Source organism: Aquila chrysaetos, chromosome 24 (assembly GCF_900496995.4).
Source record: "Aquila chrysaetos chrysaetos chromosome 24, bAquChr1.4, whole genome shotgun sequence".
In the NCBI taxonomy this organism is placed as follows: domain Eukaryota; kingdom Metazoa; phylum Chordata; class Aves; order Accipitriformes; family Accipitridae; genus Aquila; species Aquila chrysaetos.
Window position 1 is genome coordinate 5,809,865 of NC_044027.1, and position 15,570 is coordinate 5,825,434.

General features: G+C 52.9%; 1 protein-coding gene across 1 annotated transcript; it reads right to left on the reverse strand.

The window, feature by feature from the left end:
* Positions 1-425: 425 nt before the first annotated feature.
* Positions 426-8,347, reverse strand: RBM15 (RNA binding motif protein 15). Its single transcript, XM_030000236.2, is given in 2 exon segments — positions 426-6,450; positions 6,452-8,347. Coding segments are annotated over 2 exon segments (2,892 nt in total). The 5' UTR covers positions 8,231-8,347; the 3' UTR covers positions 426-5,337.
* Positions 8,348-15,570: the final 7,223 nt, after the last annotated feature.

A 15,570-nucleotide genomic window follows, 5' to 3' on the forward strand; every position in this document is an offset into this window, starting at 1 on the left:
TAATCAAAACTAAAGCCAAACATGTTGGGTGAACAAAATAAATCAGAAACTTAAAATTCAGGAACTCCAGCTCTTCAAACCAGCGAAGCCCCAGACTTGTACACCGTTCTGAGACGCAGGGTGGTGCTTCCCTGCTTCTTGCATGCCAGCATCAGCACCGCTTCCTCGTCAAGGTGAGGAGTAAAGCAGCAAGTGACCCCCTTTTTCACTGCAAACAAAGGGGGTGCCACAGCAAGACAATCAACTAGATTTCTTCAGATTTGGTACAACAGGCTGGTCAACGCGAAAGTGTCGGTTCTCCCTGCTTCTTGCTCAAGACCCACAACTATCAGATCAAACATTGAGCAGCAGCAGCAAGTAACCCCTCCGCTGCAAACAAAGGGGTCAAACGTTTGTCGTCAATTCACTTCCAGGCAGAAAAACCATTTTCCTCAAAAGAAACAATTTATTTAGAATGAAACAAAATCAGCTCAACTGTGAGCGCATGTTTGAGTGACAGCTACTTTTAAGCTGTGTGAGCCATAAAAAGGGTATTCCTTTACTTTTCCAGCAATCTTGTGTACACAGCACAAAGCAAAGAGGTCATTTTTTTTTCCACTTAAACACGGGCATTGGCATCACAATAGCAGATACACAACTTTTTTTTTTTTTAAAGCTGCCATTTTAGTAAAATGCACAAATACTAAACAGATAAGCTTTCTTCCATCAAGAGGCCCATGTAAATTCCACATAAAGCCACAGCTTCTCTTCCCAAAGGTCCATTAGAGCTTGGTATCCCATGCGGTTGTCTTCTGCAGTCCACCAGCTTTGCTTGCAGGAGGAAAGAAAATGTTATTTCAATACAAATGCATACAACAGATTTTTTCCCCTCCCTACATTATACAGATGAACATAAAGAGCTACAAGGCCTTTCTGAATATTCTACTTGGACTTCAAAAAGCAACAATACCACCCACGGGCACGAAACCTTGAAATGAAGTCACCTTCTATGTATAGATGCATAACAAGTAGTGCAGGGCTTCTTTTTGGACCAAGGTTAAACTAGGCATACAGTACTGATGATTATTCAACTTTCAGTAACAGTTAATGGGACACGTCAAAATAATTAACCATGAGAAAAACCAACTGAATTATTGATAATTCGGTTGACTTTCCTCAAAGAGTATTTCCTGAAGGCAACTTATCAACAAAAAACATGAAATGTAGTGTTACACGTTTCTCTTTTGTTCTCAGTTCGCTGCGTAATTCTAACAGCAGACAACTCCAATATTAAAGAAAAGGTCAAATCAAAGACACACCTAATATAATTTAAAATTGTTACTATTCAAGTAATATTTCTCATCCATCATTTTCACACAATCAAAACTGCATGAAGTTGAATATTCAATTAACCATTCTCTGAACCATATGGTCTGCCTTAAGCCTAATAATACAAAAATCATTGCATCATTCAATTTATAAGTCATTGGAATATCTGTCCTTCGGTGCTATCTGCAGAAAGTAATAAAGGGGGAAACAAAGGGGAAAGAACCCCAAAAGCTCTACAGTCACATGGCAAGAATTTCTTCCACCTTTGTTTCTGTTCAATGGACATACAGCAGACTCCCCAGGAGTACTGCCCTCAACACTGTTTTTCTTAAAGCCAGGAACTACAGTTTTCCAAGCCATTTTTCCCTGAGTCCTCAGAGTTTTTGAACCTGTCTTCACAATTTTGATTCACTCCTCCTCCCCATTAATACTTAAGGCCTTTCACCTCAGTTACCATCAACCAGATGGTTCCCCAACCACTGCAAGAAATCTAAAACTCTCTTCTCCACCCTCCACAGGGGGCTGAGCAAGTTGTCACCAAAACATTTCAATCCTTTAACATCCTTGTAAAAAAAAAAAAAAAAAAAAAAAAAAAAAAAAGGAGAGAATTGGGGTAAGATTTGTCTGCCTGGCATGTAACGCCCTTCTCTCTCTATGATGCTTACAAGGATGTGTTGGTATTTGTAACCCAGAAGCCTGAAACCTCTGGCGCTGAGGATAACCTCAGTGTTCACGCCGCAGTCCCAGTGAAGAGCAGACCGTACACTAGACGGGAGCAAAGCAAGCCACTGGCCGGCAGCCAAGGAAGTTGCGTAAAGTTTCCAATTAAAAAAAAAAAAAAAAACCAACTATAATCTTAAACAAAAGTATGAGTCATTTGAGGTTCTTTCCCCAAAGCATAAAGCACAACTATGAAATGATTCAGGAAAAGGACATCCTTTTTCCACACTAATTCAACAGACTAATGAAATATAGGAACATCAGCTGCACACAACGTTAGAAGAAATACTGAGCTCTCGCTAGAGCAAGATAATGCCAAACACAACGAGAGAGCTAAAGTCTGCTACATCTGTTTTGCTCTATACAGAAGTGGTATTACATACGGACTTCTACTCGCGTTCAGCCCTGGCAAAGACAATTTTTAGTGGACAGTTACTCCAATGGTGCACACTTCAGAGCCTAAGAGAAAAGCACAGCTGACCAAGCTGTACCAGCCTTGATGGCAGCACGTGAACTTAAGTGCCGGCAAAAATAATGTTGCCAGTCAACTATGTTTTGACATTAAGAACCCTCAAAGGGTGTTAAAATCCTTGCTTACAAAACAGAGCAGCAACCACAAATAAACCAGATTTAAAGAAGCAGGTACTCCATTAAATAAGGAACCAGAAAACCTGGAGTCAAATAGAGCCTCGCCTGTTCCTTATTACCCTCCAGCGCAGCACAATTTTGACTCATAAAAGCCTGTGGCAGGTATAACCACTACTATTTTACAAGGAAAAATGGAAGTGCACCTAGGATGCTCTTTCCAAAAGGGTTCCCACACTAAGTTTGCTTTGACAAGCTATGTTGACCCCAAGTTTTATGGGTTTTAAAAACAGGTGCCTACTGCATATCAGTGTAACAAACACTGTTCTCAGCAAGTTTAAGTGTTGAACACAAATTACGTTAGTGCTTCTTTTTTTTGGTTTTGGGCAGATTTGAATTCCCAGCGGTTCAAGTTTCTTTCCTTTAAAACTCTGCGCTTGTAAGTGACTCATGTCAGATGCAAGGAGAAAACTCACTCTAAATGCAAGCAGCGCTTCAAGTGAGTTAGCAGCAGTGTTTATTACCTGCTGACACACAACAGACACCTGCTAGAATTAAAACAGACATTCTTTGCAATAAGTGGTAAATATGCTGTATCTTCTAAAACATATAGTTATTTGCGTTATCCGTGTCATTTTGAAAAATTCTCATTGTTAATAGTAAGATGAACAGCTGAATTCTGCCATCTATTACATTCACGCTGAAGGACAACAACCCAGAAATCCTGGATTTTACCCTCAAACATTTAAGAGCATTAAATGAGGCTTGTACGTTTCCATTTACAAAGAAAAGTAGCCATTAAACCAAAATCTGTTTTCAAGATATGCTGCCACATTCAAGTCCTCAGTTCACCACAATGCTTGGGATACTACGTCTACTCATGCCGGTCAGGTAAAGGAAATCAAAGCCCACTTAAACCAAAGCACTCTCTGACGAGTGGTTCAGTAAAGCTGTATTACACAAATTCATATTTCTGTGACAGCGAATCTCGAGCAAGTACAGTCACACTTCAGAACTGTTATGCCCATAAAATACATTCAAGACATTTCCTCCTTCATCTACTATTCTGCATTTTGAACTCAATTTTTGTGTCATGCAAGTTGAAATAGAAATCAACTTGTGCCTGTATCAATTGCCCAAGCAATATATCAGAGGATCGACCTAGTGAAGCAGCATCGCTTTTACATTGCCCAAGTCTCTGAAAATGTGGCTAAGTGCAAGACTACATTCTGGGTTTAAGTGCAAGATTACAATTTTGGGGCCTGTAAATAGATACAGTTAGATTTACACTTCAGTTTAAAAGTTAGCTGCAACATCCTTTCAGTTGTTAAACAAAACAACAGGGATTTAGATCCCTTCTTCCCTCCTAAATGCCTGTATTAGCAAGATGGCCAAGACAGCTGGAGAAAAGTGCCCAATGAGTGGGGAAAAAACTTAAGAGAAAATTAACTAAGTTCTTTGAAAAAAAGCAAACTGATCCTCCTAGAATCACAGGAACAAGAGCTCAAACCTCAGCATCCAGGAGTACTTTTAATACTTCTCCAAGATGCTAAAACCACTTTACTCCAGATGCCTATCAAATTATAAACCTCATGTAATGCCCACTGTACTGTACCTGAAAAGTCCCTAGCAGACAGCAGTTTCTTGCTATTAACAAAGAGGTAAAATGTTAATGAGAACTTTTATGTAATTAAATTATCACAGAATTAAAACCATCTCTGGAGAGAAGCACACTTGCTCAGAGTTTGCACTGTGGAACCAGACCCCACTGTACCTGCAACTCTTTGAAAAAAGGCAGTAAAAACAAAAAACCACAATATAACTAAAGTTAATTCTTAAAGCACCTCCTTGTTTCCTGCATACCAGAGTAAGCACAAGACATTCATGGTTTGTAACAAAGTCCTCAGCTATTTACCAAACATTGTCACTGCTACAAACCCAAAGTGCATATATGGGATACAACAGAACTCAGAGAAATAGGAGAAATACACCTGTTAAAAAAGCATACCTTCAGTGCATGCATTTTGAGGGGCTGGATGAAATTATCAAACACCCAATAAAGGAATTAAATGTTCTGCAGTGTACCCGAGAGCAGGTGCTGGTCACCTGAAAGACATCAACCTTGAGCCATGCAACTCAAAGGGAAACCATTCAGGCTCCTGAGGAAAGGGATCACGCGTGCCAAAGGGCCGCTGGCCTGAGGCCGTCACAGAATTTCAAGGACTCAAAAAATGAGTTGACACCAGTCCGCTAGTAAGTGTGTGGTTTTCCATTTAAACTACTGAGTGCTTTAAATCTGGTCTTTTAGGTTTGTAACTCTATCGAGGATGAGCTATTGAACTTGCTTTAAAAAACATGAAATGAAAAAAGGACACGAATCAAAATTAAGAAGGCAGGAGTTTGTTCTTCCCCCCCCAGTTTTTGTTTTTCTTTTTTTTTTTTTTTCTTTTTTAAATCAAAGCAGGCCTAGCCTTCCTGCTATCCCCACTGAGAGGGGATTCTCAAAATATCCTATTCACGCTAATGCCTAACCAAACTTTCTGGCTTCTAACTTTATAGAAAAATGTAGTAACAGAAAAACAGGCAGGGAAAGTCACCTACAAACAAAGATCTAATTTAAAATAATGACAGGGCTGGCTAAGGCTGTATCCCATAGCACCTGGCACACGCTGGAGGGGCTGTGTGGAGGAGTAGGCAGGGTTGGGGACAGAGAACACAAGGGCCTTAGGACGCCCCACGGACAATGATCATGACCAGATAGTCGTCCTCTGATTTGGCCAGCGCCTTGGCCGTGGAGTCCAGGAATTGCTGGGAGAAATCGCAGGGTGGAAAGGCGTGCAGGACCCCGCTGTTCTCCTTGTCTTTGTTACCCCCCACAGGGAGGCTGATCACCCCAGCAGCCTGCTTTTGCTTTAGATAGGACACCAGATTCCTGAGTGGCCTCTGGGTGGAGGTGGTGGCAGCCTCGCTAGCTCCAGCTGCGGAGCGGTTGTCTGATGCGCCAGGCACAGCCAAAAGGATGGCGTAGCCGTTGGGACCCGCCACTTTGATGCGACGATTGACCTCGTCCAGCTTGGGCTGGTCCAGACGAAGACGTTGGGTGATCTTGAGCTGAGCTACTTTCCCACCAGTTGCTCCCTCCACGAGGAGACTGCTGGCAACACCGAGGTCCCCCTGAAGCAGATGCATATTGGACGGGAAGTTGCTGTTCTTCAGCAGAAGCATCCCCTGCCAAGCCAAGCACAGCTTGGGGGCTCCCCCGGCCTGCGATGCTCCGTCCTGCTGCTGTTTCTGAGGAGGAGGTTTGAGGCGGGAGCCTCCGCCGCCTCCTTCTGTAGCGCGCTCATCCTTTTTGGCTGGACTTTTGCACTCCTGCGCAGCGGCTGCTGCAGAAGCGCGATGCTTCCGCTCCCGTTCGGCAGAATTCTTGCGGTCGCGCTTTTCGTTCTGACCCCGCTCCAGGCTGCCCCTGCGTGATTCCCGGACAGGCGAGGGCCGCTCCAACAGGAGCAAGCGGGAGGACGAGCGCTCGGGGTCACTACTGTAACGCTCCCTGCCTCCAAGGAGCTCGGGGCTGCGGTCCGGTGGAGAGGTTGTGGCTAAACAGTGACGCTTACGGGAGGAAGAAGAGCGCTCACTGTCTGGAGAGCGGTCCAAGTGCCGGCCTCCATCCTCCGCCAGTCTCCGTTTCCTAGGCTGATCCCTACTACTACTGCCCAATTCCCTCTCCCCTCGGTCCCGCTCCAAGGACCAACCATCCCGGCGGCGCTCTAGGCTTTCCAGTGGGTCATAGGCAGCTGCCCGATTACTCCTATCCCGTACAGGGGGTGGGGGGGGGCACCCACTCTGTCTCAGGATAAAGGTCTCTGTCGCGGTCTCTATAGAGTAACGGTGGCGTCCTGTCCCGGGCCCCCCGAAGAGGATCAGGTGGGGCTCCCCGGTGAGCCCCAAAAGCAGCCGCCTCCGCCACGAGCTCGTAATGAGCAGGGGGTGGCAAGGGCAGAGGCTGAAGGTAGGGCTGCTGGTACCGATGCTCAGTGTCAGCAAAGTCTACGCGGAGCCGGCGATCTGGCCCACCCAAGGGAAAACCACGCATGTGGGTGCATGCTGCCTGCGCCGCGTCCAAGCTCTCATACTGGATATAGGCCCACGAATCACCTTTGCGGTAATCGATAGTGCGAATGGTGCCAAACCGATCAAACTCCCTGGCCAGGGCAGCGAGAGGCACCCAGGGCCCAAGGCCACCCACCCAGAGCCTGGTAGTCGGAGTGGCTTTACCATACCCAATCTTGATGGGGTTGCGCAGAAGCACCTTTCCTGACATGGCCAACTTGGCCCGGTGTGCCATGTCCAGATTTTCAAATTTAAGAAAACCATACGTGCTGGTCTGCCCGCGCCCCGGCCTTTTGATGTCCACCTCAGTGATGACCCCAAAACGGTCAAAAGCTCGGCGTAAATCTGACTCGCTCACGGTGATGTCCAGGTTGCCCAGGAACAACGTGCGGTTGGCTCTCTGGTCATCCTCGGGGCTGATCTCCTCCTCGCCGGCGGCTCCAGCACCCCCTCCTCCTCCACGAAAGCCCCCAGCAGCCGCCACGCCAGCCACCCGCTCCAGCCCATAAGCCGGCCGCACTCGCGCTTCGTAGAAACCCCCGTAGTCCCTCTCCCTCTCCAACTCCCTGGGCAGAGGGGGCGGAGGCGGCAAGCGGCCCAGGGCGAGCTGCTGCAGCCGGTAGTCTCGATAACCCAGGGCCCCGCCACTACCGGCGGGCGACAAGGCCCGCTGCGTCGCCCCAGCCGGAGGATGCCGCACGGCCGCCGCCGCCGCGGCCGCCACCCCTACGGCTGCCGTGCCGTAGGGAGACTCCTTGTCCAGCAGCGCCGGGGAACGGCTGCTGCGTCGCCGGCTGCTCCCTCCGCCGCCTCCGACGTAGACGGCCTCGATTTTCAGCGGGCGGTCGTAGAGCACGAGGCGGCCGCGGGCGTGCTTGGCAGCACGGGCGTCCTCGGGCCGGCGGAAGTTGACGAAGGCCACGCGTTCATCGGCAGCGCCGGTGCCGGGCGGGAGGCGGCTGATTTTGACGCTCACGTCGCCGAAGCGCTTGAACTCGTGGAAGAGCCCGTCCTCCACCGCCTCGTCGCTCAGCGCCGAGCCCAGCTCGCTGATCTTCAGCGTCTTGTACTCCCCGCCGCCGCCGCCCGACTCGGAGGAGGAGGAGGACGGGGCCGCCGCCGGCGCCCGGGACTCACCCCCACCGCCGCGGCTGCTGCTGCTCCGCGACGCCTCCGCGGTTTTGCCGCTGCCGCCGCCGCCGTAGCCGTGCCGGCTGCCCCCACCGCCCGCCGCCGCCGCCGCCGCCCCGGCCTCGTACTCGCGGCTGCCGGCGCGGCCGGCCTTGTCCGGGTGCGGGCCGCGCCGGCTGCTCCCGCTGTTGCTCTCGTTGGAAGCCGCCGCCGCCGCCGCTTTCCCGCCGCTGCCGTTGGAGCCGCCGGAGCCGCTCGGCTTCTTGCTGCTCCGCTCGCCCCGCGCCGACGAGGAGGAGGACGCCGAGTCCTCGCCGCCCCCGCCGCCCCGCGAACGCTTGGCTTTGGCCGGCGAGCGCTCCTTGCCCTTCATGGCGGCGGGCGGCGGAGCCCCCCTCCCGCCCCCGGCCCTGCTCCCGCCGGCGGCCTCACCGACTGACTGACCGCCGCGCTCACGCACCCGCCGCCATCTTGGAAGCCGCGGCGGCAGCGGGCCCCGCCCCCCCGGCGCCCATTGGGCGCTCGGCGCCGGCCCGCCGCCCTCGTTGGCCGCCGAGCGCGTCGCCCCCACCCCTTCGCCCCCGTCGGGCGGAAGGCCCGCCCGCTCCCCCTTTACGCCCTTTCCGATTGGCTCGGCGGGCTGTCCTTCCGCCGGCCGGACTCGCGCGCCCGCGAGGAGGGGGCGGGAAGAGCCGCCCCCCCGTGCCTCCCCGCCCCGCTCGCTCATTGGACGGTTAGAAAGGGCGCGGCCTTCTGATTGTGGGTCTCCCCTGTCAATCGCAGCAGCTCAACCGTGGGAGGATTTCCCCTGCTCATTGGCCATTAGCCCGAACTTACCTCCTCATTCTGATTGGTTCTCTTACCTGCCAGTTAAAAAGGTCCAGCTGCGGTCCCGCCCTGCCCTTCCCCATTGGCCCGCTCGCTTAGACGCGGGTTCCCATCGTCCCTCTCAAATTCTCGCGAGCTGCTCTTTCCCCGCCCCTTTTCCTCATTGGCCACTGGGAACCTTTCCTGCGCTGCTCCGATTGGCTGAAGTCTACGCCGCTCCCGAAGAAGCGCGGGCTGCTGCCCAAGCTCCACTCTTCGTTTATCATTGGGCGAGAAAAATCTCCCCAGGCATCTGATTGGGTGCCATCAGATAGCTTGCGGATAGGCTAAAGCGGAGATCAGTCACGTTTGCTCTGACTCTGATTGGTCGCAGCGGGGAAGAGGGCGGTTGCCCGGCAGAGTTTGCCGTGCGGCCGCGGCTGAGGGCTCAGAGCGCGCCGGGCTGCGGCGCGGCGCGGCGGGGGTGGGAGTCGCGGTCTCCGCCCGTCTCCTCAGCCCGCAGGGACGCGTGAGCGGCCGGGAGAATAAACGCCACCGGGGTGGGCTGGGGCTCAGTTTCACCGGAGGGAAGGGCGGAGGCGGAAAGGAGAGAGCGTTCAAGCAGGTCGCGACAGCTCGGCCTACAGTCAGCGCCTGTTCTGCCCTGCGCCTGTTGTCTTGTACGTGTCCGTCCCAGGAAATACACTGAGGCACCTCCCGCAGGAGCCCTGCAGGTCTCTGGGCCGGCAGCGTGCCGGGGTCAGCACCCGGGCCTGGCCCTCCCCTCCTGGGTGCCGGAGCCTGAGGAGGAGCTGCAGGGAGCAGGGCCGGGGACTGTCCGCATGTCAGGGTCACGCCTCGCCCAGTTACTGCCTCGTTCGAGGTGTTCAAACCATTTGCAATATTCCCCATTTAAAGTGTTACAGGAAATGTTAGTTATGCTGATACATTTCCGCCTTTGCCAGCATTCTTATCTTTCGGTTGGGAGCTGGAGCTCAAGAGGCAGTTAGGCATGGGAAAGAACAGCTTTGGTTGTGGTCTTCTGAGGCAAAGGGTTCGGAGCTGCTGTGACCTCCAGGTCAGGGAAACCCAGTCCCCATCGAACAGAAGGGGCTCTAATCCATGTGTCTTGTGAGGATCCTGCTTCCCCCCAGGTGCTGCCATATGGGCCCCTGTACTCTTGCTCTTCTTTGCCCCCTCTGCTCTGCCTGTGCATAGTGTAGAAGGGGAAAAAGAAAGGTTCAAAGGGTGAGAAAGCTGTGGCAGGGGTGGACCCCACCGTCCCCGGTAGAAGTACTATCCCTGCATCCTACTATCCCATAAATCATCCCCCCAAACCCTAATTTCACTCCCTCAGGACTGTGCTGGAGAATTACCCGTTTGTTCTTCTTGACTGCCATTGACACACATCGAAATCCAGCAGTACCTGAGGAGAAAAAAAAAAAACCAAACCTGCAACCACACTGCAGTAGGAAGAACTTCATTTAACCCAGCGATGCCACGGCCCCCCTGAGCCATGTTTTATAATCACAGCCTAAGTGGTTTGAAATAAGGGGAGCAGAAAGCACAATGTTCCCTCGCTGTGCCTCTGAGTGAAGTGTCCTCGCATCTCTGTGTCACCCCATGGAAACAAGATCGCTCCCCAAGAACGTCTTAATCCAACAGAGGGAGAACTGAATCAGATTTTTTAATAGCGGTCCATTAGACTGTATTTCTCCCTGTCATATCATCTCCTTCTGACAGAGATGGTACACAGAGGCTCCCGAAATTGTGGGTGGGTTTTCAGTGGTGGGTAAATAGCTGATGTCTAAATATAGACTTAGGAGTGATAGAAATTGTGTTTGAAATATATGTTGAGCTTCTGAAAATGAGATCTTCCTATGTAACAACACTGAGTTAACCTAACAGGCGTATCGGAGACAGACCTGCAATGATATGGGAGCTCGGCTCATGTGGATATAATTATCGTAAAGTATATGGAAGACAGATACAATTAGGTGGACGTGGATCGTCCAGATGAAGTGATACAAAGGTATGTGCGGGAGGGCAGCATCACCAGCACGGAGGAGCCTCAGCTGAGCGAGACATGTAGTCTGTCAGACAGCCTTATCGCAACCACTGCTCTTGTCTGGGTTGAGACACTTTCGTGGGGAGACACAACTGAGGGATAAAGCTCAGGCATTATTGTCTCACCCTAAAAAAATTGCTGGTTTGTCAAGATGTTACCATTTTACAGAAATATCTCACTTCCTGGGCCAGGGTTGCTAGAAAGGTTTCTGGAGGCCAGGTTGGAATTGATTGAGGAAGGAATCCCAGCCCACAGCATACTTTGAGGACCAGAATATCCCAGTTTACAATAAAAAAGCATCACTTTAGTCTGGATCAGATGCACCCACATCCCATGCAGATACCACTCCCCGCCAGCTCCCCTCCTGCATGTCCTGTGGCATCTGTCAGAGCATCGCAGAGGAGCTGAGGAATTGTGCCTTGGCTAGGTAAGATAAAACTGTGGGGAAAAACCTATTTTGCCATATTTCAGCTTCATCTTTGAGGTTACATCTGGTAAAACCTGGCACAGCTCCACTGGCTTGAGAGGAAATGCATCACTTTAAACAGCTAGTGATAGAGACTTCTATCTGCCAAGGTCCTAACTGCTTCCTCGTGGTGCCTCGGGTTGGGAGCGAAAGACAGAAATTAAAATTCCTCAGCTGATGAGTCACAGCGTAAAAGACACCTTGGGGGAGCGCTGGGCCACATCACCACAAGGACGGGCCCTCCTGACAGACATTTAATCTGATTTCAGTTCTCCTGACCCACTCCTTCCAAGGGGGAACTCTTCTCCTCTGGATTTTTCCACCTCCGCATCAGCCGCCATCGATGCGGATCTCTGCAGCACCCAGTTTGGCAGCACTGGCGGGTTTTGGCACCAGGAAAAAGCAATGGAGCACCAGACAGGAGCCCTGGAGAGGATCGCGCTTTGTCAGGCCATGAGAAACAGCCCGGCGTAAGCAGGAATCTCCCCCCAGGCCCAGGCTAGATAAAGAACGCTCTGTCTGCGCTTATATGTATGTGTATGAATAATTAAGGTGCCAGATGGCCCTTGAGCCCCTGGCCTAGATACAAATGTCTAATTACATTTGGTGTCCGTGGGAGTTGGGCATCCAGGTCCCTCTGCGGAGCTGGGCTCATCCCGGAGGATACTTGGGCGTTGCAGAACCAAAGAAACTTGCTGTTTTCCTGCAAAAACCATTCTCTAGGGGTTTAACTGTGCGTCTTCCTTTCAAAACCTGGCTGGAGATGATCGCAGAGGAACAGGTCCGTCTGATGGAGGAGGAGAAGCAAAGAGGGCTCCCTGGCAGGATCCCAAAGCCCCCGCTCTGAGCCCCGCTGATCGACAGGCAGAAGACTTGCGAGCATCTCGACTGGGGAGGCGTTTGCTTGTTTGCAGTTTTGCATTCAGATGAGCTGCCTTTCTTCCTGGAGATGCGCTTGTATCCCAGCTGGCCATTAGAGACGTCGAAATACATTAGCTTCACTTAGGCGAGGCCACAAGAGCCCTCCCGGGACCAGAGCTGCCAGCCCAGAAGTGAGCTGTCGCACACTCTGACCTGGAGACGAGGCAAAAGCTTCTCCTGAACGGTCGCTGCAATTCTCGCGACGATCTCCACAGCGGCCCAGACCTCGCCTTCGCCAGCAGGAAAAAAAAAAAAACTGGAGAACATCCACCCTGCGGGATGCCGGTGAGGTTTGGCAGCAAACCGCAAGGCAGCTCCCAGTACCTCGAGGAAAGACGGGAGAGAGCGGATTTCTTCCTGCAGCCGGGAAAGCAATGTCCAGCGCTCGCCGGCAGCCTCGTGGGGAGGCAGAGTGGGCACGGGGTCGAGTTCAAGAGTCCTCACTCTGCCCCATGCCTCTCCTCGAGTTAACTGCTGCCTAAAGCCAGGCTCCCTTCGCTCTGCTCAGCACCATCCCCGAGCGCTCTGGGGACAGCTTTTGCAGCAGTTCCCCAAGCAGGATGGTCCCTGCGCCTCATCCCACCCATCGACCTCCTCGGAGCATCCTCGCAACGAGGCACCCCGGTGCTCTCCAGCCTCCTGCCCCCCGGGGACCCCAGCCACATGCCCCGGGGCTCTGCCCCCCACGCCCGGCAGGCAGAGCAGGCAGCCCCTGCCTGTCCCGCTGCCGGCAGAGGGCAACGGCAGCCCATGAATTGCCGGGGCCTGATCCGGCTCTGCTGCCGCAGACCTGCCCGGGGCCGGCCGCAGGAGCTGGGCCCTCTGCCCTGGCGCAGCCCCTCCTAACCCCCCTCTGCTCCCTTTTCTTCTCCATTTCAGCTCTTTTCCACCGCTGCATGGGGACTGCTCGAGTTTAATAAGTAATGAAGGAATTTATGGAGCCATTAGCACAGTAATTGTTCGCTTTCCACCTAATATTCAGAGATTGATGGAGAGGGAGGAATAAACCCCCAAAATAGAGAGAGAATTAAGGCAGGATCGGGGATCCAGGATCATACTGCAGGGCCACATCAGTCACCAAAGCCCTCTGTCCTGAGGATAGCTGGTGCACGGACATGAATCTGTAATTACAAAGATTTGAGCACCCAGGGACCCTCCATGCTCTTGGCCTCCTGCCCTTTCCAGTCCCCCGCTGCCCTCCCCGGGACTCACCGAGGAAGGCCCCGCTCAGGACAGCGATGTCCGTATGGGATGGAGGCACCCAATTTTGGGTGCCCACCCCTGCTCCCTCTTGGCAGGGCCCTGTGGCTCTTCCTGCAGGGAGGTCACCCGAGGAAGCCAAGCAGTGCCCTGGGAAGCTGCGTACATCCAGGGGCTTCAGGTGGTTTGGCTCACGTCCGTCTCCAGTCCATCTGCCCCCTGCAAGCTGGCGCCTTTGCCTTCCAATTGCTACCTGTGCTCAGAGGAGCCCAATTTTACATCCTACTCTGCTCAGAGACTGTTTCACCGAGAGGCAGCAGCCTGGTCCATCATCACTCTGTGCCTCGGTTCCTCTCCCTCCTCAGGAAGAAAACGAAGCCGTCCTCCCGGGGAGGAGCAGCACAGCCCAGAAGAACTCAGCCTGTCTGTGCTCACACCGAGCTGAGACGAGACCCGCCACGATCCCAACAGGCAGGTGCCTTTAAACTCTGGAGCCTCCGCTCAAGCCATTGCCATGTTACCACACAGTGACACGCTGCCACGGCCGGGACTTGATGAGTGAGCGCAGCAGCAGCCTCGCATGAGGTGGATCTTGCTGGGCAGATGGCAAACAGGTGACAGCTCTGGAGGAGGGGGACCTCACATAACCATGGGGCCCCAAAGTCACCCAAACACCTGAGATGTGGCTTGGTCTCAGCCAGGGCTCTTGAGTACCTTTGGTGGAGGAGGATTCTCCTTGGATAGGGAGAAAGAGGGAATATAGGGGGGGAGACCCCCGCCCCCCCCCATCCCTGCTCTGAGCTATAACATCACCGCCGAGTGTGACGTGTTTGCAGGGTGAGTGGCACTTGCTCCGGGTGGGAGAGGCAGTTCTAAGGGCTGCTGTGAAAAGCCAGCCAGTAGCACCGGTGCCTGGCTCCCAACAGCTGAGACCTGTACCCTTTCCCTGTGTCCCGGTGAGGAGGAAAGCAAGGACACAGCCTGCAGCAAAAGACATTTCCCAACTATTTGCACAAGCAGCTGGGAAGGGAAAAGCTGAGCAGGAGCCTACAGGGAGCCCAGCACCCACACTGGGGGGACGAAGGAGATGGCCCCATGTGCCAGCCAGCTGCCAGGCACCTCGCACCTCTCTTCCACACCTGTAAGGATCGGTACCTCGTTTCCCGCCATGCCAAGAACTGTCACAAAAATGCAGAAGTCCCCCATCTCCCTTTAGTCTTCAGGGTGGCTTGTGTCATGTCTCACAGCTCTTCCCTGTGATATGCTCCAGCCGCGGTGGGAGTGGAGAGCATCATGCTGAACAGCACGTCCTCTCCTGTCCCATTGGGGCATATTTGCCTGCAGCCGTAGAAGAGAAAAGACCAAGTCTTCACGACATCTTGCCTCCCTTCTGAGACCTTCCCAAGTGACAAAGGTGTCATGCTGAAATGCATTGCCCCGTGCGGCAGGCCAGGAGCCCAGAAGGTGCCTGGAACCCCTCTGCTCTGAGGATGCACAGGCTGACCGCAAGACTCGGGGTTTTTTTCCTAGCTATCCCCCTTCCCCACCCTACCACCCCCTGCCGTGCACAGGCAGCCTGTCACTGGTTTCTCTCCTGTCACCCATGCACAATTTCCCACCTCCTTCTAACCAGCTCCAGTGCCTCAGTTTCTCTACTCTGTGGGTTTTCGGGGGGTGGGGGCATGTCTGTTCCAGGCAGGTGGGGAGGGACAATGCCCCCACCAAGCACCAAATGCCCCCCAGCACATCCCAGCTCAGGTACTCCAGCACAGGTTCGTCATGTCTTTTATGTCGCTAGTGGGAGGGAAAGATGGCAATTAAAATAAATCAGAGGCTGGCAGCTCCATTTGTCATCTCGAGGGGAACAGTTACAATCTGGATGGGGTGGGAACTCGGGCAGGAGACAATCAATAAAGCCCGCAGGTCTGTAAGGAGACACCCACCAACCTTCAGTCGGGGCCCCAAAGTCAAAACCCCGCCTGACTTTGCCGTCAGAGCAATGCTGGACCCGAGGAAGGAAAGTGCAAGTAGAATTCCCTTGAGATCTTAGGTTTCCAAGCCGACAGTCCTGAGCAAGGCTGTGCTGCTCAAGGAGACCCTTCCTCATGGCGTAATGGGATCCTCCGCACCATGGAGGAGCGGTGAATAATTCATGGTCTCTGGCTGATCACGCAGCTCCCGGGGCAGATCTGGGAGCTCAGCAATGAGGGCTGCTCTGGGCTGGGGTCTTTAGCCCAGGGTGCTCCTAGGA